The sequence below is a fragment of the Salmo salar genome, chromosome 20 (assembly GCF_965601325.2).
Source record: "Salmo salar chromosome 20, fSalSal1, whole genome shotgun sequence".
NCBI classification, from domain to species: domain Eukaryota; kingdom Metazoa; phylum Chordata; class Actinopteri; order Salmoniformes; family Salmonidae; genus Salmo; species Salmo salar.
This window is the reverse complement of record NC_138310.1, coordinates 20794747-20819407: the sequence shown is the minus strand read 5'-3', so window position 1 is coordinate 20819407 and position 24661 is coordinate 20794747. Positions and strand designations below refer to the sequence as shown.

Sequence of the window (24661 nt, the reverse complement as noted above, 5' to 3'; positions counted from 1 at the left end):
GGTACTCCCTGTATATAGCTCCACATTGATATGGTACTGATACTCCCTGTATATAGCTCCACATTGATCTGGTACTGGTACTCCCTGTATATAGCTCCACATTGATCTGGTACTGGTACTCCCTGTATATAGCTCCACATTGATCTGGTACTGGTACTCCCTGTATATAGCTCCACATTGATCTGGTACTGGTACTCCCTGTATATAGCTCCACATTGATATGGTACTGGTACTCCCTGTATATAGCTCCACATTGATCTGGTACTGGTACTCCCTGTATATAGCTCCACATTGATCTGGTACTGGTACTCCCTGTATATAGCTCCACATTGATCTGGTACTGGTACTCCCTGTATATAGCTCCACATTGATCTGGTACTGGTACTCCCTGTATATACAGTGGGGAGAACAAGTATTTGATACACTGCCGATTTTGCAGGTTTTCCTACTTGCAAAGCATGTAGAAGTCTAATTTTTATCATAGGTACACTTCAACTGTGAGAGACAGAATCGAAATCACATTGTATGATTTTTAAGTAATTAATTAGCATTTTATTGCAGAAATTACTGCACAATTTCGTATATATTATGATGTAACCAATATTTCAATTTTCTTTCGACGGAAAATGCTTCTTTGACTTCTGTTGGGAAAGAGCAGCGCAGTTAGTTTTCTGTTCAAGTGCCAGTCCTCCTGTCTAAGCGCTAGGGGCATGTTGGAAGTGGACTGGCCTCACTCACAATCACTGGTAATCTCATGTCAGATGTCATTGGTTGAGATGGATTTGAGGAGGAACTGTAGCATGTCAAAGCTCCATGTTGATCAACACGGTGTTGTCATTACCCCTCTTCATTTAGTTTACACCTTTATCCCCTTTGTTGCTAATGCCCTTGAGTATAGTCTTTGATGTCCTTAATCTGACAAATACAATTTATGGCAGATGTATAGGCTGCATTGTAAGTCTTTATCAGTACAATATGGTGGACATAAAGGGAACAGTCCTAATCAGGAAATGGCAACATGTAGAGACGTTTCCAGTTCTCCCTCTTCTCTCACTCAGGATTAAAGCCTTGTTAATTGCTGTTTATTAAACAGTCCTTAAAAAAAGTTATATTAGTCATCTGCAGAATGTTATGCCTTCTCTGTGATGAGGAAGCATCGGAAACAAAGGAAGGAAGAAAGAAAAAAGTACGACCATGGGGGGGAGCCAGAGAGAGGGCGACAGCGCCAGAGAGAGAGGGCGACAGCGCCAGAGAGAGAGGGCGACAGCGCCAGAGAGAGAGGGCGACAGCGCCAGAGAGAGAGGGCGACAGCGCCAGAGAGAGAGGGCGACAGCGCCAGAGAGAGAGGGCGACAGCGCCAGAGAGAGAGGGCGACAGCGCCAGAGAGAGAGGGGCGACAGCGCCAGAGAGAGGGCGACAGCGCCAGAGAGAGAGGGCGACAGCGCCAGAGAGAGAGGTCAGCAGGTTGACGTTTGTTATGCATCTTGCCCTAGAGGAAGAACTGAGCAATTTCTGCTAGATGGGCTAGATGAAAACAAAAATGTGATTTCTGGTTTTAATTTAAGGTTAGGGTTAGGCATTAGAGTTGGCAGTGTGCTTAGGGTTGGAAAAAAAGCAGATTTTGTGGCTGTGCCAGCTAGTGACCACTCTGCAGAGCTGCCTCCAGAACAACATTCAGGGACACTGCACACAGCACGTGACATGGCTAAATATAAATGTATAGAGCTCAGCTGAGTAGAGGTCATCTGTGATAGAGGTACAGAGATGGGGTTGTGCTTCTCTTCTTCACAATCACTGCCGACCAGTTCTGTTTTATCTCTTAAGCTTGTGTAGTGAAACCTCAACCTGAGTGCACTGCAAAGGAGAGATCTTTCTCTGTTTTATCAGATGTTCCTTATGGAGAAGCACTGCAGCCATACAGTCTTGTGCGCACTCTGTCCCAGTGTCTCACTCTTTCTCTTGCTCTTCTTCCCCCACTCTCCCTCACCTGCTTGCTCTCGCTCTACCTCTCTGTCCCTCAGTGTGTGCCCGGGGAGGTGAGTAATCTTTTCTCCGGTAGGAGAAGAGAGAGGGAGCAGATCCAGTTTTTGCCTTGTGTTAAAAGCTCTAAAAATAGTTGCTGAACACAGTGCCCATCCAAACGTCATTCATTGAGTGAGCAAGCTGCTGCGTTGCCTTGGTGATGGGAGACGTGAGGCTTTGTAGTTGATATGTGCTGAGTATGTTTGTGTGTTCTCTCCTCAGAAAAAGGCAGAGGAAGCTCACTGGATTCTGGAAGGACTGGGACCTCGAGTAGAACTGGTGAGCCTCTGCTGTTTTCTCACCTCTTAATGGTCATCTGAATAAAATATCTAACAACTTGTATTATTTGACCACGGGGAGGAGGGACAAGTAGCAGGGGAGAAGGGTTAGAGGGAGGAGAAAGAAAGAGGGGGAGGAGTTTGTCGGAATTGAAAGATGGCCATGTGTAGCAGGGCGTGTAGCAGGCCCTGGAGACGGCCGAGGTGGGTTTCGTTCTTCTGTTCAGGGATGAGCGTGAGAGATGGACGGGCAGAATGATGCCGCTGTCTGTCTCTGATGGCTAGGAGCCAGACACGGCCAGTGTTTCATCAATGAGCTGTTGCTGTCTGGAAGAGAGGATCTTACTCACAGTACTGTATATTATCAGTGGGAGTCAGACATCATACTTGCTCTTTATAAGCTGATTTGGGTTTGACAATAATACCTAATGTTCGCTTCAGAAGAGTTTTGTCGTGAGCAGCTGAAAATCTAGTGGAGAACAACAAGTTCAGATTCAAATGTTTGACCCATTGGAAGGTGTTTGTCGTTAATTGGTTTAATCGACTTTTAAGCTCCCTTGTGTCGGGAAATAAAAATATGTTTTGTTTGTTTTGTGGCAAAACTAATACAAATTGTACACAAAGATGGTTTTCTTCGCTTATGAGTCTGTTCTCTCTGTACAGTCCAGTCTGTTGAGAAGGGCTGAACTAGGGTGTCATGTCCTCGTTGTGCCCACTGCTTGTCGTTGTCAGCTTGGCACAGCATTAACAGTTATATACTGTCATGGAGCAAAGAGCTTTGTTTCACTCTGTCTCATAGACATTGATTTATATGGGCTATTGATTGAATTAATAATATATTCAGTAATAAGTGAATATAATGGTTGAGTTATTGAATGGTGGTACACCAGGGTTTTCCCCAGGAATTTTTAAGGTGGTACTGCTGAGTACGCCGGGGGGAGGTCCGGGTGGGGGTAAACTCAACATATTTTCCCCTTTTTTAACATCTGTAACTGCCATTTCCAGCAATCTAGAGCAAAACATTGCCTTAAATGATAACAAAACTTACATTCTTCGGGGAGAACCGTGTACACAATGTGAGCCAAAACCTTTTGACAGACCTTTCTCGGTTTTGTTGATAAAACATGTATAAAACAGTATGAATTCACAACATTTGTCTTATGTCAGACTCTGTTCAACATCTTGTAGGTAGAATGTAATGGGTAAATTGCGTTGCTGCATTTAGCGTAGTAACTTTGCAGTGTGCAGGGAAGTAGTGTAGAAGTTGTAAACAGTATGTTTAACCCTCTAGAGTTGATGTTCCTTGCTGCTGTGAAACAGGATTCTCACTTCTGGCAGCATCACCTAACCTTTTCATCTGTTTCTTCTCTCTCCCAGCCTCTGTACAACCAGCCCTCAGATACCAAGCAGTACCATGAGAACATCAAAATGTAAGTTAGCCCGCCCTCTGGGGAAAGGGACTGGGTTTATGTTAGTGTGTGTGCGTGTTTATGTCTATGTCATCTGTCGCTGTAGGCTCAGTGTGATTGCTATGGTCCTAAATGCCATTACTGCGCCCCTCATGTGCCCCAGAGATTCCCATCCCAACAAACGGCCACAGAGAGGGAATCACGTGGCGTCGACCACGTGTATGGAGTCTTTATAGCCGTGATAATGTGCTGAAACAATTCTTTAACCGTGCTTTCTGTGACAACCCGTTGAGATCATGTTTCTGCGTAAATGACTTTATACAGTCATAAAATGAAAATCATTCACTTAAGTTTAACTTATAAATGTAATGCAGAAAGTGCAAATGTGTTAAGTAAAATGGCCGCTTGAGGTTTAGCTCTTAGTTGTCAGTGGAGAATGAGTTAGATGGTATGCCACCAGACTTCCTGACCTCTTACCCTCACTGCCACTCTGTCTCTGCTCCGTTTGATCCTTGCACTGTTTGATCAGTATTATTGCCTCAAAGCAATTAGTAGAGTGTGTGTGCGTGAGTGTGTGTGTGCGTGAGTGTGTGTGTGTGTGTGCGTGTGTGTGTGTGTGCGTGTGTGTGTGCGTGTGTGTGTGCGTGCGTGTGTGTGTGTGCGTGCGTGTGTGTGCGTGCGTGTGTGCGTGCGTGTGTGTGTGTGCGTGTTAAATACCGCAGAATAGCTTTGATCTACCACAATTGACTTCTTTGTGCCCCTAACCGGTTTGATAACCTTGGCACCTGTCCCTGGTAAGAAAGATGAGTAGCTTGGATTCATGGACACCACCTCTACATTTCTCAGGAATACAGTACATGCTTAGTATTGGACAAAAGAAACTTTAGAAACGGACCAGAGCAGCTAATCTCTCCCTCCACCACCTGGTGTCCGGAGCACAATGCCATCTCTGTCCTTATACGACTTCATCTCTCAGCCCTGGTCTGGCCTGCCAGCCAGAGACGGCATAAGTAGGGGCACGGGGTTGCGGGGCGTGGCCGCACCCCCTGGTTTGCGCACCTTTTGAAGTTCAGATGGGAACAGGAATAGTAACTGAAGTCTGGACACTGACTGTAGGCCTCACATGTAGCCTATTATAATATTAATTCCAAGACGAACTGAAATACAGTACTATCAGAAACATGTTGGATCGTTTTCACAGTCCTTAAAACCAGTCAAACCAGAAATTTTGCACAGAAAATGTCCCCGTTCACTCACTAAACGTCCACGCTCCGCAAGAGAAGCAGAAATTATAGAGAGAACTTTACCAATGTCAAATAGATGGTTGATGATGCATTCATTTGATCAGTTTATTATATTATTCTGGTGCGCAAGGCTATTTAATTAAGATTTTTCTGATTCCAAGACCACATTTTTTTTATCTGAAAAATATGTAAATGAGGCATAATAAAAGATGAACACAGTTAATGACAAGATAATTCCAGACTGTGCAGTTGTGCTTATTTATGACATAATAGTCACGTTCTCATTAAATAATCTTAATATGGCAAGAAAATGAGGCTTAGTTAATTAATTTAGACTTATTTTTCAAGATATTGATATAGCCTAGCTGATAAAACGGCACGGTTTTGATTTGTCAAGTTCAAATAGAGTATAGTCTTGCACTTCACGATGCATCATCAATGTTAAATATCTTAATATTCGATTTAAACATTACAAAACATTAAGATCACCTGCTCTTTCCATGACATAGTGAAAGCTATGATCCCTTATTGATGTCATCTGTTAAATCCACTTCAATCAGTGTAGATGAAGGGGAGGAGACAGGTTAAAGAAGGATTTTTAAGCCTTGACAATTGAGACATGGATTGTGTATGTGTGCCACTCAGAGGGTGAATGGGCAAGACAAAATATTTAAGTGCCTTTGAATGGGTAATGGTGGTAGGGGCCAGGCGCACCGGTTTGTGTTATCAACTGTGGGAAGCATTGGTGTCAACATGGGCCAGCATCCCTCTGGAACGCTTTCGAAACCTTGTAGAGTCCATGCCCCGATGAACTGAGTCTGTTCTGAGGATAAAAGGAAGGTGTTCTTAATGTTTTGTACACTCAGAGTATATCGTCCAATAACACATATGGAATCATGTAGTAACCAAAATAGTGTTAAACAAATCAAATATATTTTAAATTTGACATTATTCAAAGTAGCCACCCTTTACCTTGATGACAGCTTTGAAGGAGTAACCACATATGCTGAGCACTTGTTGGCTGCTTTTCCTTCACTCTGCGGTCCAACTCATCCCAAACCATAATGCCTGGAGGTGTGTTTTGGGTCATTGTCTTGTTGAAAAACAAATGATAGTCCCACTAAGCGCAAACCAGATGGAATGGCGTATCACTGCAGAATGCTGTCGTAGCCATACTGGTTTAGTGTGCCTTGAATTCTAAATAAATCACAGACAGTGTCACCAGCAACGCACCATTACTCCTCCTCCATGCTTCTTGGTGGGAACCACATATGCAAAGATCATCCGTTCACCTACTCTGCATCTCACAAAGACACGGTGGTTGGAACCAAAAGTCTCACATTTGGAATCATCAGACCAAAGGACAGATTTTCACCGGTCTAATGACCATTGCTCGTGTTTCTTGGCAAAGCAAGTTTCTTCTTCATATTGGTGTCCTTTAGTAGTGCTTTCTTTACAGAAATTTGACCATGAAGGCCTGATTCACACAGTGTCCTCTGAACAGTTGATGTTGAGATGTCTGTTACTTGAACTCTGTGAAGCATTTATTTGGGCTGCAATTTCTGAGCCTGGCGGTCCTCATGAGAGCCAGTTTCATCATAATGCTTGATGGTTTTTGCGTCTGCACTTGAAGAAACTTTCAAAGTTCTTGAAATGTTCCATATTGACTGACCTTCATGTCTTAAAGTAATGATGGACTGTCGTTTCTCTTTGCTTGTTTGAGCTGTTCTAGCCATGATATGGACTTGGTCTTTTACCAAATAGGGCTATCATCTGTAGAGCAGCCCAACCATGTCACAACACAGCTGATTGGGCCAAAACGCATTGAGAAGGAAAGAAATTCCACAAATTAACTTTTAAGAAGGCACACCTGTTAATTGAAATGCATTCCAGGTGACTACCTCATGAAGCTGGTTGAGAGAATGCCACGGGTGTGCAAAGTTTATTTTGATTTAAAACTTTTTACTACATGATTCCATATGTGTTATTTCATAGTTTTGATATCTTCACTATTATTCTACAATGTAGAAAATAGTAAAAATAAAGAAAACCCTCGGAATTGAGTATGTGTGTCTAAACTTTTGACTGGCACTGTACGTGTCTGAGTGTGTGGGAGAGTGAATCTGTTTGTTTATATAGGAACATGTTTCGATGAAGAGGTCACCATGTCATCTTACAATATCTTTAGACTGCTTCTGTGCTGTTGCCTTCTGCTACACACACACACACACACACACACACACACACACACACACACACACACACACACACACACACACACACACACACACAGGCATGTGTGGTGACTATGGCATCCAAGCTGGCCGTCAAGTATGGACAACCACCCCAGTTCCCAACTCATTACATTCAGTCTTACATGAAAGGTATTTTGGTTTCCACAACAGCATAAATATCTCTGACTCACAGGTCAGCCCACATGTTAGAGCGGTGTGGGCAGAGTGTGGCACGCATGGAAATTTGGTGAAGTCACAGCTCGGAGGTGTGAAGAATGACCTTCCAGCCCCTAGACAGTAGCCATCCCCCTCCAAACCACACACACACACTGCCTGCTTCTCCCCTGTCCACCTCTAACGTCAGTATAGAACTCTGTCTGTGTTTTGTTTTAGTCCGTCTTGTATTCGATCTAGTATCTCCGCCTGTATTGTCTATGCACACTGAGTGATTTTTGTGTGTGTGAATCAATGTTCATATTGGTCTCAGTATGTGTTTATTTTAATATGAATTTAGATGTTTGGTTATATAGAAACGTGATGATGGCAGTGTCTTTATGTTGTGATGAGGAGGTCACCGTGTCCACTTACAGAATCTTTAGACTGCCTCTGTGCTGTTTTCTGCTTGACGTGCGTGCGTGCGTGCGTGCGCACACACTAGTACAGCCTTCCTTACCTCCTGCTGTCTGTCTGTCCTTGCCTGTGACCTGGGGGCCTGGATCCTAGCTGATGTGACTCACGGTGAATTAGATGGCACGTGACCTTACAACTGACAGGAATAAAACGTCATCTTTCACCGAAGGCCGAGAGAACGGATGAAGCAGCTGCCTAAGCAGATTACTGCCCTGGCCTTTATTTGAAGCACTCTGGCTGGTTCGCCATTCCCGGGCCGAGCCAGACCAACTTTAAAAGTCTGGCTCCTCTTTCTGTCCACCCCACCCCCCCTTTGAAACGATTTGGTGTTTATCGATTTAGGGACCGGAATTGTGTGCCTGTGTGTGTGGGGGTTGTAATAAAGTTCATACCTGGACAGCAGGACGTGTAAGCTACACTTTGCGGGTTAGAAATACACATTTTTCCCAAACTGCCATAAAATTGTATTCAAATCTTTGTTGATTTTCCTCTGTTTCCTTCTATCAATCTTCTCTGTCTTACTGTCCCTTTCATTTATCTTTCCTATGTATCCCTCTTTCTCCTTTCTTCAACCTTCACAGAAACCAGGCGATGAGGAAGAAGCTCATTCTTTACTTCAAGAGGAGAAATCATGCTCGTAAGCAGTGGGTGAGTACAGAACAGTGTGCTTCTCTGCTGGGACTGCTCTATGACCGATGACTAGATGTTAACTGGGCCAAGGAGCTCCTTGAAGTGTGTCCATGATCCACAGACTAAAGGGAAAGGAGCTCTGGGCCCTTGTGCCTGTTCTTTAGTAACACTGTAGCAGTAGCTACTTCGGCTTTTGAAAAATGAAAGGTAAAAAAACTGAATAAAGGAGATGTCTCGCTGTGATTCAGCTCTCCCAGGACTTTCTTCTTCTCGGTCACATCAAGTCTGCTTCCTGTCTGGTGGTGGTAGATGGTACAGAGATGGTAGATGCTACAGGACACTGCTCGCTCGCTCTGTCTGTGTGTCAGTGATTGAGCAGGACCAAGGCAGCGGGCGGCGCTAAAAATAACCCTGCCATCGATCGTCCAGGCTCTGATGTCAGAGTTAGGCAGACATCCTCAATCACCCGCCCTGACAGAAAGTCTTTACCACAAATCAAGCCCTTACTTTTCCTGTGGAATATATTTCCACAGGGATACATTATATGTAATAACCATGTTTCACATCAGAAAATGACATCCTCAACAAAGCAGGAGAATTGGGAATAATTTAATAGTTTCACAGTTACACTAACCCTAAATGCAGAAACCATATCTAAACTGTAATTTATAGAGAGGCACACCTACCGCCCCATGGTGTTATTTGCCGGCCCATGTGCTGCAGGGTCATATATCCACCAGTCATGGTGTGTAGTGTAAGTAGAGGTTCCAGGCCAGCTCCAGGCTGGAGAGGGGAGCGCAAGCTGGAAAAGACATGGGCAGCTGTTTTAAGAGGCCTCAGAGAGCTGTGTCTCCTCCAGGGTTAATGGTCTGCTTTACAGCCTGCCCCGCCGAGCAGCTGGGAAAACATGGAGCTCCGTTCTGGCCATGACTCAAGATTAGACTCAGTCCCTGCAGAAGCACAGCACATCATGGCGCAAAAAGGGACACAATTTGTATTTTGGAGGAGTTGGTTGTATGAAGTCCCCCCCCCCTTCAGGAACAGAAGTTCTGCCAGCGCTATGACCAGTTGATGGAGGCCTGGGAGAAGAAGGTGGATCGCATTGAGAACAACCCCCGGCGCCGGGCCAAGGAGAGCAAGGTGCGCGAGTACTACGAGAAACAGTTCCCTGAGATCCGCAAGCAGAGGGAGCTGCAGGAGCGCATGCAGAGGTGAGTCAAGGCCTGGGGCTTCCTGCGCCTTCATATACTAGATTGGGAGTCTAGTTTACTGCATTTGTCAAAACATTAGATGGAGTGATTCCAATCTGATTACGTTGAGTTGTTACTTGGTTACAGTATGGAGGGAAGTGTGTGTGTATGATGTCAGAGAAGGAGGATATCCACTCCTGTACATGCAGTGTGTTGACATGTCCTCTGTGTTCCCCCGGTGGGGAGTAGCCGGGTGGGGCAGCGTGGAGGGGGATTGGCCTCGTCTTCAGCCCGCAGTGAACATGAGGTCTCTGAGATCATCGACGGCATATCAGAGCAAGAGGTGAGCTCTTCCAAATCAAATCAAGCATTATTTCTGCAGCACATTTCAGACATGGAAAGCAACACAATGTGCTTCACAGGAGAAAAACAAATAAAAACAATGAAATGGTTTACTGCACAACAAACATAAGAGGATAAAAAACGAAAGAATAACAATAAAAACTGAACTAAAAGGCACCCGAAGGAAAAGCAAAGCTAAATATTATTTTTTTTTTTAAAGATCTCTTTTAAATATGTCCACAGTTTCGCACCCACAGCTTTGGGGTGCACAATCATGGATTGATTTAAAAACAGTTGAAGAATCTTAAAAGGAATTCTAAAACTCACAGGCAGCCAGTGCAGAGACCTTTTAAACCGGTGTAATGTGTGCTTTCTGTCGGGTCAGTACCCGTGCTGCAGCATTCTGTATGTTTTGCAGTTGACGAATGGCTTTCTTGGGTAGACCAGACAGGAGAGTATTACAGTAGTCAACCCTGCTTGTAATAAAAGCATGTATGAGTCTTTCTGTATCAGCCTGAGAGGGAAACGGACGCACCTTGGCAATGTTCCTCAGGTGGTAATAAGCTGTTTTGGTCACATTCCTAGTGTGGGATTTGAAATTGACTTCAGAATCTAAAATATACCTAGGTTTTTTACCTGGTGTTAGTGTTATTCCCTGTGAATTAAAACATGATTCTCTTTCTGTGCTTCGCCTGTGAACAAAGTGAGGAACAATACCTTGCAGTTCTTCAGATATGCATTAAAAACTGTTTTGAAGGTGGTGGGGATAGGATCGAGAAGGCAGGTAGAAGTCTTAAGTTGTGATATCACTTTCCTGAGCACATCTGTGTCAACCAGGGAAAATAAATCCATAGTGCCTTTGCGTGGTAGGCTATAGCACATATCAAACTTCTCATCAGGTCTTGCTTGACTGATACCCAGCCTAACGTTTATCTTATATCTGAAATATGCCACAAAGGAAAGTTCACAGGTTTGCGAGGGTAGGATTTATCAGGCCATCAATGGTCGAGAAGAGCACTCAAATTATTCTGATTATTAGTGATCAAGTTAGAAAAATTTGCCCGTCTGGCATTTCCAATTGCCTTGTTATATATGCCAAGTTTCTCTCTCAGAATATCATAATGGACCTGAAACTTTGACTTCCTCCACTTCCGCTATGCCTTTCTGCAATTTATCGTCAATTGATTAGTTTCCTCACTCATCCAGGCCTCTACATTTGGATGTGGCCTTTTTCAACTTTACTGGAGCTATGGCGTCAATGGTTGCCCTGAATTTGCTATTAAAGTTATCAACTAAATCGTCACGAGGAAGTCAGGATAGGTGACGGAGTAACTTCAGAGGTAAGATGGTGTTTCTTAATAATGTGTTCAGCATTACCCTGTGCTATGGGCAACAAGGTAGTAAAAAATCCACAGTGGTGATCAGATAAAGCAATATGAAGTGTAGAGGATATGTCAATAGAAAGCCTCTTGGTAATAACCAGGTCCAGAGTATGGCCGTGGTGATGGGTGGGCCCAGTAACATGCTGGATAAAGTCCATAGAGCTCAAAAGATTCATTCATTCAATGGTCTTGGAGTCGGTCTCTTTGTCAACATGAATATTAAAATCACCCAACACCAATGATTTTGTCATAGTTCTCAAGGACAATAGACAAAAGCTCTTACACTACTTCACCTCCCTCTTTTTTCCTCTCCCTCCATCGTCTTTCTCTTCTGGACCCGTCATTCCCTATATCTCTCCCTCTTTAGTGCCCTTTCTCTCACTCATGAATATACAGTGTTCTTGTCATGCGTGTTGCTTGACCCTCTCAATCACCAATTTCTTTGTCACGTGAGGCTGAATGACAGTTACTGTAGCTGCGTAACACTTATAACTAGTTCAGGAAGCATGTGATGTGGCCTTTTTAGTATCATGGCCCGGAGAAGATGGCTGACGTTTTACATGCTCCTGACCAAATGTGGGGGTTTTTTTGTTCGTTTTTTTGTTGCGTCGTTTGTAACTGATTTATTAAATTTTTTTACTTATTCTGGGGCATAATGTTGCTGCCTCCGTCTCTTATGACTGAAAATAACTTCTGGACATCAGAACAGCGATTACTCACCACGAACTGGCAGAAGCTTTTTTATTTTTATTTAATGAGCCCGACGTGAAGGACATACTGCTTTCCCGGGAACAGGCCCAAATCCCTGTCATTTGCGTGAAGAGAAGACAGAGATAAAGAGGACGGAGGCCAGGCTGCCTTCTGAGAATTCGTTGGCGATCGAATAAACCCCCACTGCCTTCCGTTCTACTAGCTAACATGCAATCATTGGAAAATGAAATCGACGACCTAAGAGGAAGATTAAACTACCAACGGAACAGTAAAAACTGTAATATCTTATGCTTCACGGAGTTGTGGCTGAACAACGACATTATCAGCATTCAACTGGCTGGTTATACGCTGTATCAGAAGGATAGAACATCGGCGTCTGGTAAGACTAGGTATATTTGTACACAACAGCTGGTGCACGGTATCTAAGGAAGTCTCGAGGTTTTGCTCGCCTGAGGTAGATAAGCTGTAGACCACACTATCTACCTAGTTTTCATCTGTATTTTTCGAAGCTGTCTACGTACCACCAACGAGCGATGCTGGCACTAAGACTGCACTCAATGAGCTGTATACCGCCATAAGCAAACAGGAAAACGTTCATCCAGAGGCTGCGCTCCTAGTGGCCGGGGACTTTAATGCAGGGAACCCTATATCCGTTTTACCAAATTTCTATCAACATGTTATATGTGCAACCAGAGGGAAAAAAACTCTAGACCACCTTTACTTCACACACGGCGACGCGTATAAAGCTTGCCCTCACCCTCCATTTGGCAAATCTGACCATAATTCTCTCCTCCTGATTCCTGCTTACAAGCAAAAATGAAAGCAGGAAGCATCAGTGACTCAGTCAATAAAAAAAGTGGTCAGATGAAGCAGATGCTAAGCTACAGGGCTGTTTTGCTATCACAGACTGGAATATGTTCCGGAATTCTTCCGATGGCAATGAGGAGTACACCACATTAGTCATTGGCTTCATCAATAAGTGCATCAACGACGTCGTCCCCACAGTGACCGTGCGTACATACCCCAACCAGAAGTCATGGATTACAGGCAACATTCGCACTGTGCTAAAGGCTAGAGCTGCCACTTTCAAGGAGCGGGACTCTAACCCGGAAGCTTATAAGAAATCCCGCTATGCCTTCCGACGAACCATCAAACAGGCAAATCATCAATACAGGACTAAGATCGAATCGTATTACACCGGCTCTGATGCTCGTCAGATGTGGCAGGACTTGCAAACCATTACAGACTACAAAGGGAAGCACAGCCGAGAGCTGCCCAGAGACATATGCCTACCAGACGAGCTAAACTACTTCTATGCTCGCTTCGAGGCAAATAACACTGAAACATGCATGCATGAAACATGCATGAGAGCACCAGCTGAAACATGCATGAGAGCACCAGCTGTTCCGGATGACTGTGTTATCACGTTCTCTGCAGCCAATGTGAGTAAGACCTTTAAACAAGTCAACATTCACAAGGCTGCAGGGCCAGAACGTGTCAGCGCATGCTCGCAGTACCAACTGGCAAGTGTCTTCACTGACATTTTCAACCTGTCCGAGTCTGTAATACCAATTGTTTTTTAAGCAGACCACCATAGTCCCTGTGACCAAGAACACTAAGGTAACGTGCCTAAATGACTACGGACCTGTAGCATTCACGTCTGTAGCCATGAAGTGCTTTGTAAGGAAGGCTGGTCATGGCTCACATCAACACCATTATCCCAGAAACCCTAGACCCACTCCAATTTGCATACCGCCCTAACAGATCCACAGATTATGCAGTCTCTGTTGCACTCCACACTGCCCTTTCCCACCTGGACAAAAGGAACAACTATGTGAGAATTCTCTTCATTGACTACAGCTCAGCGTTCAACACCATAGTGCCCTCAAAGCTTATTACTAAGCTAAGGACCCTGGGACTAAGCACCTCCCTCTGCAACTGCATCCTGGTCTTCCTGACGGGCCGCCCCAGGTGGTAAGGGTAGGTAACAACACATCCGCCACGCTGATCCTCAACACAGGGACTCCTCAGGGGTGTATGCTCAGTCCCCTCCTGTACTCCCTGTTCACTCATGACTGCACGGCCAGGCACGACTCCAACACCATAATTTGTTTGCCGATGACACAACAGTGGTAGGCCTGATCACCGACAACGGCGAGACAGCTTATAGGGAGGCGGTCAGACACCTGACCGTGTGGTGCCAGGACAACAACCTCTCCCTCAACGTGATCAGGACAAAGGAGATGATTGTGGACTACAGGAAAAGTAGGACCGAGCACGCCCCCATTCTCATTGATGGAGCTGTAGTGGAGCAGGTTGAGAGCATGAAATTCCTTGGTGTCCACATCACCAACAAACTAACATGGTCCAAGCACACCAAGACAGTCATAAAGATGGCACAACACAACCTATTACCCCTCAGGAGACTGAAAAGATTTTGCGTTGGTCCTGAGATTCTCAAAATATTCTACAGCTGCACCATCAAGAGCATCCTGACTGGGTGCATCACTACCTGGTATGGCAACTGCTCGGCCTCCGACCGCAAGGCACTACAGAGGGTAGTGCGTATGGCCCAGTACATCACTGGCCATCCAGGACCTCTATACCAGGCAGTGTCAGAGGAAGGCCCTAAAAATTGTCAGACTCCAGCCACCCTAGTCATAGACTGTTCTCTCTGCTATCGCACGGCAAGCGGTACCGGAGCGCCAAGTCTAGGTCCAAGAGGCTTGTAAACAGCTTCTACCCCCAAACCATAAGTCTCCTGAACATCTATTCAAATGCCTACCCAGACGATTTGCATTGCCCCCCCCCCCCCCTTTCTATGCTGCTGCTACTCTCTGTTATCATCTATGCATAGTCACTTTAATAACTCTACCTACATGTACATATTATCTCAATTACCTCGACTAACCGGTTCACCCGCACATTGACTCTGTACCGGTACCCCCTGTGTATATAGTCTCGCTATTGTTATTTTACTGCTGCTCTTTAATTACTGTTCCTTTTATTTATTTTTCGTATTCATTTTTTTTAAAACTGCGTTGTTGGTTAAGGGCTCGTAAGTAAGCATTTCACTGTAAGGTCTACACCCCTTGTATTCGGCGCATGTGACTAATACAATTTGATTTGATTTTGATGTGTGATCCAGACAGATACAGTGCCTTCAGAAAGTATTCACACCCCTTGACTTTTTCCACATTTTGTTACAGCCCAAATTTAAAGTTGATTAAATTGAGATTTTGTGACACTGGCCTAGACACAATATCCCATAATGTCAGTGGAATGTTTTTATTAAAAAATTTTTTTTAACAAATTGCTAAATTGTCTTATCCCTTAGAGCATGGTGAAGTTATTAATTTTGCTTTGGATGGTGTATCAATACATCCAGTCACTACAAAGTTACAGGCGTCCTTCCGAACACAGTTGGCGGGGAGGATGGAAACCACTAAAGGATTTTACTTTGAGGTCAATTGGGACTTTAACCTCTTACATCTAGACCAGTGGTTCTTAACCTTGTTGGAGGTACTGACCCCCACCAGTTTCATATGCGCATTCACCGAACCCCTCTTAATTGGAAAAATAAAATTCAAAACATAGGTATATATTTTACTGGTGCACAAAATGAACCGTGCATCAACATCATTGTTCAAAGAACAAAACCATTAAAACATGATTTTCACACAAAAACAAAAACATTATGAATATTTACTGCAAATCAGTGTGACTTCTACTGTTGCCTTTCAGAGACCAGTTCAGAAATGCGCGGCTTCACCTTGGCAAGTGCCACTCTCATGTCATTTTCGCAACAAAGTCTGTTCCTTTTCTTCGTTTTTATGTCCAGCATCCTCGAAAAGGATTGCTTGCAAAGATATGTTGTAACAAACGGTATGAAAATCTCCAGAGCTTTCTTAGCAATAACGGGGTACGTTACCATTTGTTGACACCAAAACGTTGAGCGTTGTTGTTCTGAAGAGTTGCTGTTGAACCTGGCTCTGCTGAATTTCAATGATTTCATCGAGGTATTCATCATTGACATCTGTTGTCTCAACACTAAACGTGAACGGCTGTCTCACCCATGCTGGATATGACTCTCTTGTAGGGAAGTATCCGTCGAGAGACTTTGTAAGCTCATCTAAGTGCGTGGCAATTGCTTGCTTCAGTTCCACAGGTACAGAAATGTCTCCGATTCCAGATACATCTTCGATCTTACTTACACAGTCGTCCAGCAGGGGAAAGTTTGCGACGTTATCGTTCTCTGTTCGTCGTTTCCATAACGGTAGCTTTTTTTGAAAAGCCTTCAGGTTTTCTTCCGCTTCGATGATGTTGACTCCACCGCCCTGCGTCTGTTGATTGAGATGATTGAGAGCTGCGACGATATCAGCCATGTACGCTAAAATGAGAATGAACTCAGAATTTTTTAAGCAATCTGCATGACGATGTTGGTGCTCTTGCAAAAACAGGGCTAATTCCACACGCATATGAGTCGGGTGTGAGAGTCGGGTGTGTGTCTTGACCTCCGCCGAACCCCTGAGACTGACTCACCGAACCCCTGGGGTTCGATCGAACCCAGGTTAAGAACCACTCATCTAGACGTTCAGCTAGCGGAACGCCTCACCAATATCCAATGGTATAGCGTGGCGCGAATTACAAATACACCAAAAATGCAAAAACTTCAATTTTTCAAACATATGACTATTTTACACCATTTTAAAGACAAGACTCTCATTTATCTAACCACATTGTCCGATTTCAAAAAGGCTTTACAATGAAAGCAAAACATTAGATTATGTCAGGAGAGTACCCAGCCAGAAATAATCACACACCCATTTTTCAAGCTAGCATATAATGTCACAAAAACCAAAACCACAGCTAAATGCACCACTGACCTTTGATCTTCATCAGATGACACTCCTAGGACATTATGTTATACAATACATGCATGTTTTGTTCAATCAAGTTCATATTTATATCAAAAAACAGCTTTTTACATTAGCATGTTTTGTTCAGAACTAGCATACCCACCGAAAACTTCCGGTGAGTTTATCGTAAGTAATTTAGTAAATGTTGACAAAAAACATAACAATTATTTTAAGAATTATAGATACAGAACTTTATGCAATCGCGGTGTCCAATTTTGAAATAGCTTTTCGGTGAAAGCACATTTTGCAATATTCTGAGTAGATAGCCCGGCCATCATGGCTAGCTATTTTGACACCCACCAAGTTTGGCACTCACCTAACTCAGATTTACTATAAGAAAAATTGGATTACCTTTGCTGTTCTTCGTCAGAATGCATTCCCAGGACTTCTACTTCAACACCCAATGTTGTTTTGGTTCCAAATAATCCATAGTTATATCCAAATAGCTGCGTTTTGTTCTTGCGTTCAAGACACTATCCGAAGGGTGACTCGCCGGCACATATCGTGACAAAAAATGTCAAAATATTCCATTACCGTACTTCGAAGCATGTCAAACGCTGTTTAAAATCAATTTTTATGTGATTTTTCTCGTAAAATAGTGATAATATTCCAACCGGGAGACGTTGTTTTCGTTCAAACACTGAAAGTAGAAAATTGAGTCGTCACATGCACGCGCGCACCAGTGTCATTGTTCTCAGAATGACAACTTTCCAAAACCCAAAGTCATCATTCCACGTTCTGGCGCCTTCTGAGAGCCTATGGGAGCCTTAGAAAATGTCACGTTACAGCAGAGATCCTGTATTTTCGATAGAGGCTACAGAAGGCCAAGAAATGGTCAGACAGGGCACTTCCCATATAGAATCTTCTCAGGTTTTGGCCTGCCATTTGAGTTCTGTTATACTCACAGACACCATTCAATCAGTTTTAGAAACTTTAGGGTGTTTTCTATCCACATCTACTAATTATATGCATATTCTAGTTTCTGGGCAGGAGTAATAACCAGATTAAATCGGGTACGTTTTTTTATCCGGCCATGAAAATACTGCCCCCTATCCTAAACAGGTTAAACATATTTCAAAAGATGCATCCTGTTTGCAATAAGACATTAAAGTAAAGCTGCAAAAAATGTGGCAAAGAAATTAACTTTGTCCTGAATCCAAATCGTTATGTTTGGGACAAATCCAACACATCACTGAGTACCACTCTTCATATTTTCAAGCATGGTGGTGGCTGCATCATGTTATGTGTATGCTTGCCATCAGCAAGACTAGGGAGTTTTTTTAGGATACAAATGAATGGAATAAAGCTAAGCACAGGCAAAATCCTAGAAGAAAATCTGGTCCAATCTGGTTTCCAACAATCACTGGGAGACATTCACCTTTCAGCAGGATAATAACCTAAAACACAAGGCCAAATATACAATCCAGATGGGCAAAGCTCTTAGAGACTTACCCAGAAAGACTCAGTTGTAATCCCAGCCTAAGGTGATTCTAACAAGTATTGACTCAGGGTGTGAATACTCATGGGATATATTTCTGTATTTCATTTTCCAAAAACATGTTTTCACTTTATCATTATAGGGTAATGTGTGTAGATGAGTTTAGAATAATTCTGAATTCTGGCTGTAACACAACAAAATGTGGATTAAGTCAAGGGGTATGAATACTTTCTGAAGACAGTGTAGATACACACACACACACACACAGAGTAAAGAGACTGTAGCTCTGCCACTTGCACAACCGTTGAGTTTGAACTCTGCACAGTGGTTAGAGGTGTCACTTCCTCTCTACCCCAGTCACCCTCATTCCTCCCTCCCTCCCCTCTGAAAGGCATGCTGAGGATGAAAGGGGGAGAGATGTCAGCCACAGGGCCCCTGCTGTGAGTGTTCCACAGGACAAGCAGAGCTGGCTTGTGAATAACAGGGCTAGTCATCACACTGAGTACAGTACAGGGGCAGTGTTTATCTATAAGGTCAGCCCAGGCCTGGATAAGCACTGACTGCTCACCCTAGGCGTGCAGCATCGCCCTCTTCCCCCTCCTCCTCCCTGACTTCAAACTTCCTCTAAATCTCATGACCTCTTACACACTTAACACAACACGATTGTTGCGCTTGTGTCACCACCGTTGCCTCTGTGCACTGTGTTTATCTCAGCATCCTGTATTTGGAAAGCTCTGCTTTGGTGTACACTAACAGCCTACTCACTCCAAGACATTTTGTCTGTTTGTCTGATTGTGTGTGTGTGTGTGTGTTTACACGTGTGTGCGGGTGCGTGTTTGTGTCAGAACACCGAGAAGCAAATGCGTCAGCTGGCGGTCATCCCTCCCATGCTATTTGACGCAGAGCAGCAACGTATCAAGTTCATCAACATGAACGGCCTGATGGACGACCCCATGAAGGTGTACAAGGACCGGCAGGTCATGAACATGTGGAGCGAGCAGGAGAAGGACACCTTCCGTGAGAAGTAAGTCACTCACTCAGACGTAGAAATACACTGCATAGAATGGCAGAGCTATGTGCTGTGCAGTAGTAGACAAAGCATCGTTTTGTGTTTCTGAGAGCAGTGAGAAGTGGCATGCATGGTGGTTTGGTCAGGCTGAGATTTGGAATAGAAATGTCTGTGACCTATCCAAAGGTCCGGGAGTTGTTGAGGAAGTGAATCTTCCCTCTGTGAGAAATGAGAGGATATATCAACCAGCCAAACGTAAACCACAGATGGAGATCAGAGACTGTGAATGCTGCCCCGGTGCAGAGAGAGAGATGTGGATGTGATGCCTGCTGCTGCAGACTGCACAGTGAAGTGTCTTACCCTCTCAGCCTCAACCCTCTCAGCCTCAACCCTCAGTAAGAGAGAGTTGGGAGAGATGGAAGCAATGCTCAGTACTGGCTATGTTTTCCTATTGGGATATAAAGTACGGGAAGAAAAAAAAAATGTATGAAATGTATGCACTCACTACTGTAAGTCGCTCTGGATAAGAGCGTCTGCTAAATAACTAAAATATAAAAATGTAAAATGTAAAGTAATGTCAGGTAGGATGCACTGATAGAAGTCTGGTGAAGGAGCTGTATGTTAGTGTGGATGAGAGCATGCTTTAGATGAATAATAGAGAGTGAAATATCTCTGGAGAGATGGATGTGTGACTGAAGTCATCGCTGATGGGAGCCTCTTCTCCCATCAGGCAAACTACACATACGTCATTCTCCACAATTTACCTGCATATCAAAAGGCAGAGTGCCTTTAGATAATTCATTTGATATAAAGTGTTAAATATGTATCTCTGTCTGCTTTGTGCTCACAGGTTCATCCAGCACCCAAAAAACTTTGGGCTGATTGCTTCTTTCCTGGAGAGAAAGGTACATTTGGGAAGACCCTTCCCCCCTCACTCCATGCACAGTGGTAGACCCCAAGTTCTGACACCTGAGTAGTCTTGTGTTGTCATCCTGCTTGGGAGATGAGGTCCTAGTAATGTTATTTTGTTTCAGACGGTGGCAGAGAGTGTCCTCTTCTACTACCTGACCAAAAAGAACGAGAACTACAAGAACATTGTGCGCAGGAACTATCGGCGCCGTGGCAGGAGCCAGGTACTGTACCTAGAACCTTACGGAAACTAACCAAACCACTTCAGGCATTCTCAAGGTGAAAGACGGTTGTCAGTTGAGCGGCGCTGCGGTCTAAGGCGGCGCTGCGGTCTAAGGCGGCGCTGCGGTCTAAGGCGGCGCTGCGGTCTAAGGCGGCGCTGCGGTCTAAGGCGGCGCTGCGGTCTAAGGCGGCGCTGCGGTCTAAGGCGGCGCTGCGGTCTAAGGCGGCGCTGCGGTCTAAGGCGGTGCCGCCTCACTCCATTGTGCATGGAGTGAGACATCACTACAGACCCGGGTTCTATCCCAGTCTGTGTCCCAACCGGTCGTGACTGGGAGTCCCATAGGGCGGCGCACAATTGGCCGAATGTCGTCCGGGTTAGGGAAGGGTTTGGCCGGGGGGGCTTTACCTGGCTCATTGAGCTCTAGCGACTCCTTGTGGTGGGCCAGGCGCCTGCAGGCTCACGGTCGTAAGTTGAACAGTGTTTCCTCCGACACATTGATTCGGCTGGCTTCCGGGTTAAGCGGGCGGGCGTTAAAGAGCGTGGTTTGGCGGGTCGTGTTTCGGAGGATGTATGACTCTACCTTCGCCTCTCCCGAGCTCGTTGGGGAGTTGCAGCGATGAGACAAGATCATAATTGGATCGCAATTGGATATTCCAAAATTGGTGACAAAAAGAAGAATAGTGGGTTGAGTACCACTTGCATGGAGAGGTAAAACAGCCATGGGGCTCTGTGAGTAGTGGGATCAGTAGAGGATAGGTCGTCATGCAAGCAGCACACCAATTACTCATGCTACACCCCCCCACACACACACACACACACACACACACATTCATGCTACACACACATCACAACTGCTGCTACCAGACTCTCATTATACTAATCAGTTCATACACTTGCCCCCTATCCCCATATTCCCCAATACAAGTGTAAATGTTGGACTATAAATGGTGCCTTCCTGTATTATACTTATGCTAAAATGTTTATCCTATTCTACTGAGCCATTTACTTTATGTTCATATGCTTATCTTTTATTATTTCTTATTGTTGTTGCATTGTCGAGAAGGAACCTGCAAGTAAGCATTTAGTTGGATGATGTATACCATGTGTATCCCGTACATACGACTAATAAAACTTGAACTTGAATGTGACACCTGCCGTTTTGCCCCCCCCCCTCGTGTCAGCACTAATGTGTCTATCGACGTAACTTTTTTTTAACAGGTTGTTTCCATTGCTAATGATCGCCCAGCTATCACTTAGACCCAGATCAGGTGTTAGGCAGTTAAACTCCAGCGGCGCTGCAGTGTGTGGGTGCAGTGTGGTGGGCGCTAATGAAACGGGCCATTAATTAGCCAGTGACCTTTCCTGTGGGCATCAGCCGGTTGGCAGTGTCTCTTCCTAATCTCTCCCAGAGACACCTCAGATTATTACCTAGCTAGCCGACGCTCAGCTCGTTAGCTCGTTAGCCGCACTGGGGCTAACGCTAATAACACAGGGAGAGAAAGGGAGACAGAGGAGTGTGTGAGAGGAGAGAGAGGGAGTCAGCGAGTGAGAGATTTGTAGAAGGGGTGGGGGAAGGGAGAGCAGAGAAACGTCTCCACAGGGTCAAAACAGATAACGTTAGTGAGTACAAGAGGGATGGGAGCACACAACAATACGTACTAGTAACAACACAAAAGCTAATGAACGCCCCGCCTTATTGAGTCTGTTCTCTTCTGTTGCAAAGCAAAGCAGACCATAGATAGCAGGCTGCCTGGGTCTGACTCATGTAAGACTCCTGTAAATGGCTGTGTTTTTGTTTTTCGATCTGTTTTAGGTGCATGACACTGGGCTAAGAGGGAACAAATGGAGATCGTGATAGTGTATGGAGATGATTAGACTGCTGTTTATAGTCTCCAGGTCCCAAGTGGAGGAGGGAGTGAGACAAAACTCTAACCATGTTTATCCACTAGTGGGTCACTCAGTGCTGTTATTGAGTTATGGCTTTTTATTTGTTGTTTTTTTGCGTTGAGTTCATCTTTGAGAGAGAGGAAACATTAAATCTGGTGACATGGTTTAAATGGAGTTATGCTATCTCTGTGAGAATGGTCCATTTTGATGTAGCCTGCTCTCCATCTTTTTGTGTTTCCTTGTCCAGAGCTGGATGTAATGCCTCTGTTATTAGAGTAGACATGAGAGGGATTGAATAGGCTTTAGCTAGACATCCATTTACTTACAGTGCTTTCATTAAACCATTAACACACAGCACACCTCCCATATACTTAGGGAACTGTGCTTTCCAATGCATGAATAAGTGTAGTTACCACCAGTTATACCAGTGTTAGTAGCCAGACTTTGGCAGTCTGCAGCATTTCTTTCATGATATGAACCCTCACCCTGAGCCCAGACAGGAAGTGGAAGAGGAAGTGGTTGTGGGCGCCAGATGAAGGCATATGCGTTGTTTTTGTGGTGTACGTACTGGCATGCATGGCAGAATGACCTCAACACTACTACATGGCTCATGTATGTGTTTGTGTGTTTCTATATAGGTTCTTATACATGTTTTACATGTGCTTATATATCTGTAAGTCACCAGGGATCATGTTTGTGACAAGTGTGTTGTCTTGTATTCCACCCCAACAGCATAGCCAGCAGCAGCAGCAGCAACAACTGCAGGTGAACCGCAGCAGCCAGGAGGACAAGGAGGAGAAGGAGAAGGAGAAGGAGAAGGAGAAAGAGAAAGAGAAGGAAGGAGAGAGGGATGAGGAGAAGACTGAGGGAGAAGACAAGGAGGATGTAATGAAGTGAGTCTGCTTGCATTCTGTCTCGCTCTAAATTTAGGGGTGTCAAACTTATTTTTCCCCGGGGGCCGCATTCGGTCTTCAACGAGGTCTGAAGGGCTGCACAGAAGATGTGTTATATTTACTTGCTGTCGAAATTAGCAGAAAATAGTTCAACATCCATCGTTTTTAAAATTTTCGGTGCTCCCTGATTGTGAAGCTTTCATTCCAGTGACTATTAGCGAGCTGGACACAGTCAAGAAACGGTATAAATGTAGGGCCATTATAATTTCTACACAGTTTAGATGTGGTTTTAGTCATTTTAAAGTATGTTCAGTTCACCCCCCCTCCCCCGACCCTGCACTAAATCACGTCTGAATTGGTCCATGTCTGTTCATTGGAAATGGAGTGGGAGTTAGATTTGGCTGCCCTGACTAGATCTGGAAAGGTAATCATCAGATGGAGCTTTTTTCAACCCTGACTAGTTACTCCTCCACCTTCAGCCAGAATTTCCATCCAGTGAAAAATCTGTATTTTCCCCCTTTAAAAAACGGCTGTTTTCCTGTTTTTCTTCTCTCACTCCCAAGAGGCTACTAAAAGTCACATTTGTAAGATTCCTTACTTATTTTCTTTTAAAAGTGGCATGGTTGAAACACCATTACCGTACTGTCTGTTGCTACAATAATCCAGCTAGTCTCCTGAGCTTGGAGTGTGCTGTGCGTGACACTGCCCTGGCATCTCCGTGGGCACGGTGCCAGTGTGAAGGAGAGCATGGGGGAATCAGTGGATGCTTCTGAACACTGCAATCTGTGTGAGCAGAGCAGCGGAACATGGAGAGCGCACTCACCGCAGTGTGGTGTTGTCCTCATGTTGACTCGCATGTTTCACAAGGAAGAACAGTGAAGGATGGAATTCTATAATCATGTCCAATCTTCTAGCGTAGCTAAGCCCCCAGCTCTGAATGGAGAGGCGGTTGGATAGGTTGTTGTTCAGTGCTACTGACTGACAGAACATTGAACAGGTGTTTCCCTGCCTGACTGAGTGTTGTTGATCATGATTAAGCATCTGCAGTGCTTCCAGTACCTGGGCTGAGGAGTCCCTGACTCCCACAACACCCTGGTTGGCACAGCTGGCACTTCTATATTTAGTGGGCCAGGCAGCAGAGCAGGTTGCCTCTAGAAGATAAATGATGCCAGACCAGGGGAAGATGAATTGAAGAACACTGGCTACAAAATCACTGGCCTGTCATGACGCTGACAGGATATATTGCCTTGCTTGCTAAACTTAAAACGTCGCTCTCCTGAGCCTCGAGGTGTGTGTGTGTGTGTGTGTGTT

At 44.6% G+C, this 24661-nt stretch overlaps 1 protein-coding gene across 13 annotated transcripts in view; it reads left to right on the top strand.

Moving 5' to 3' along the window:
* The window catches only part of LOC106579918 (nuclear receptor corepressor 2), a 140530-nt gene that overhangs the window by 77229 nt on the left and 38640 nt on the right, over nt 1-24661 (top strand). For 9 of the 13 annotated variants that reach the window (XM_014160308.3, XM_014160306.3, XM_014160313.3 and 6 more), the window contains exons 7-15: nt 2245-2301; nt 3678-3730; nt 8399-8465; nt 9486-9658; nt 9884-9980; nt 19275-19453; nt 20289-20343; nt 20473-20571; nt 23190-23350. In XM_014160308.3, the coding sequence (XP_014015783.3) occupies nt 2245-2301; nt 3678-3730; nt 8399-8465; nt 9486-9658; nt 9884-9980; nt 19275-19453; nt 20289-20343; nt 20473-20571; nt 23190-23350 (941 nt within the window). The remainder of the gene's footprint in view (nt 1-2244; nt 2302-3677; nt 3731-8398; nt 8466-9485; nt 9659-9883; nt 9981-19274; nt 19454-20288; nt 20344-20472; nt 20572-23189; nt 23351-24661) is intronic. The other 4 variants (XM_014160309.3, XM_014160305.3, XM_014160311.3 and 1 more) reach the window with 3 other exon arrangements.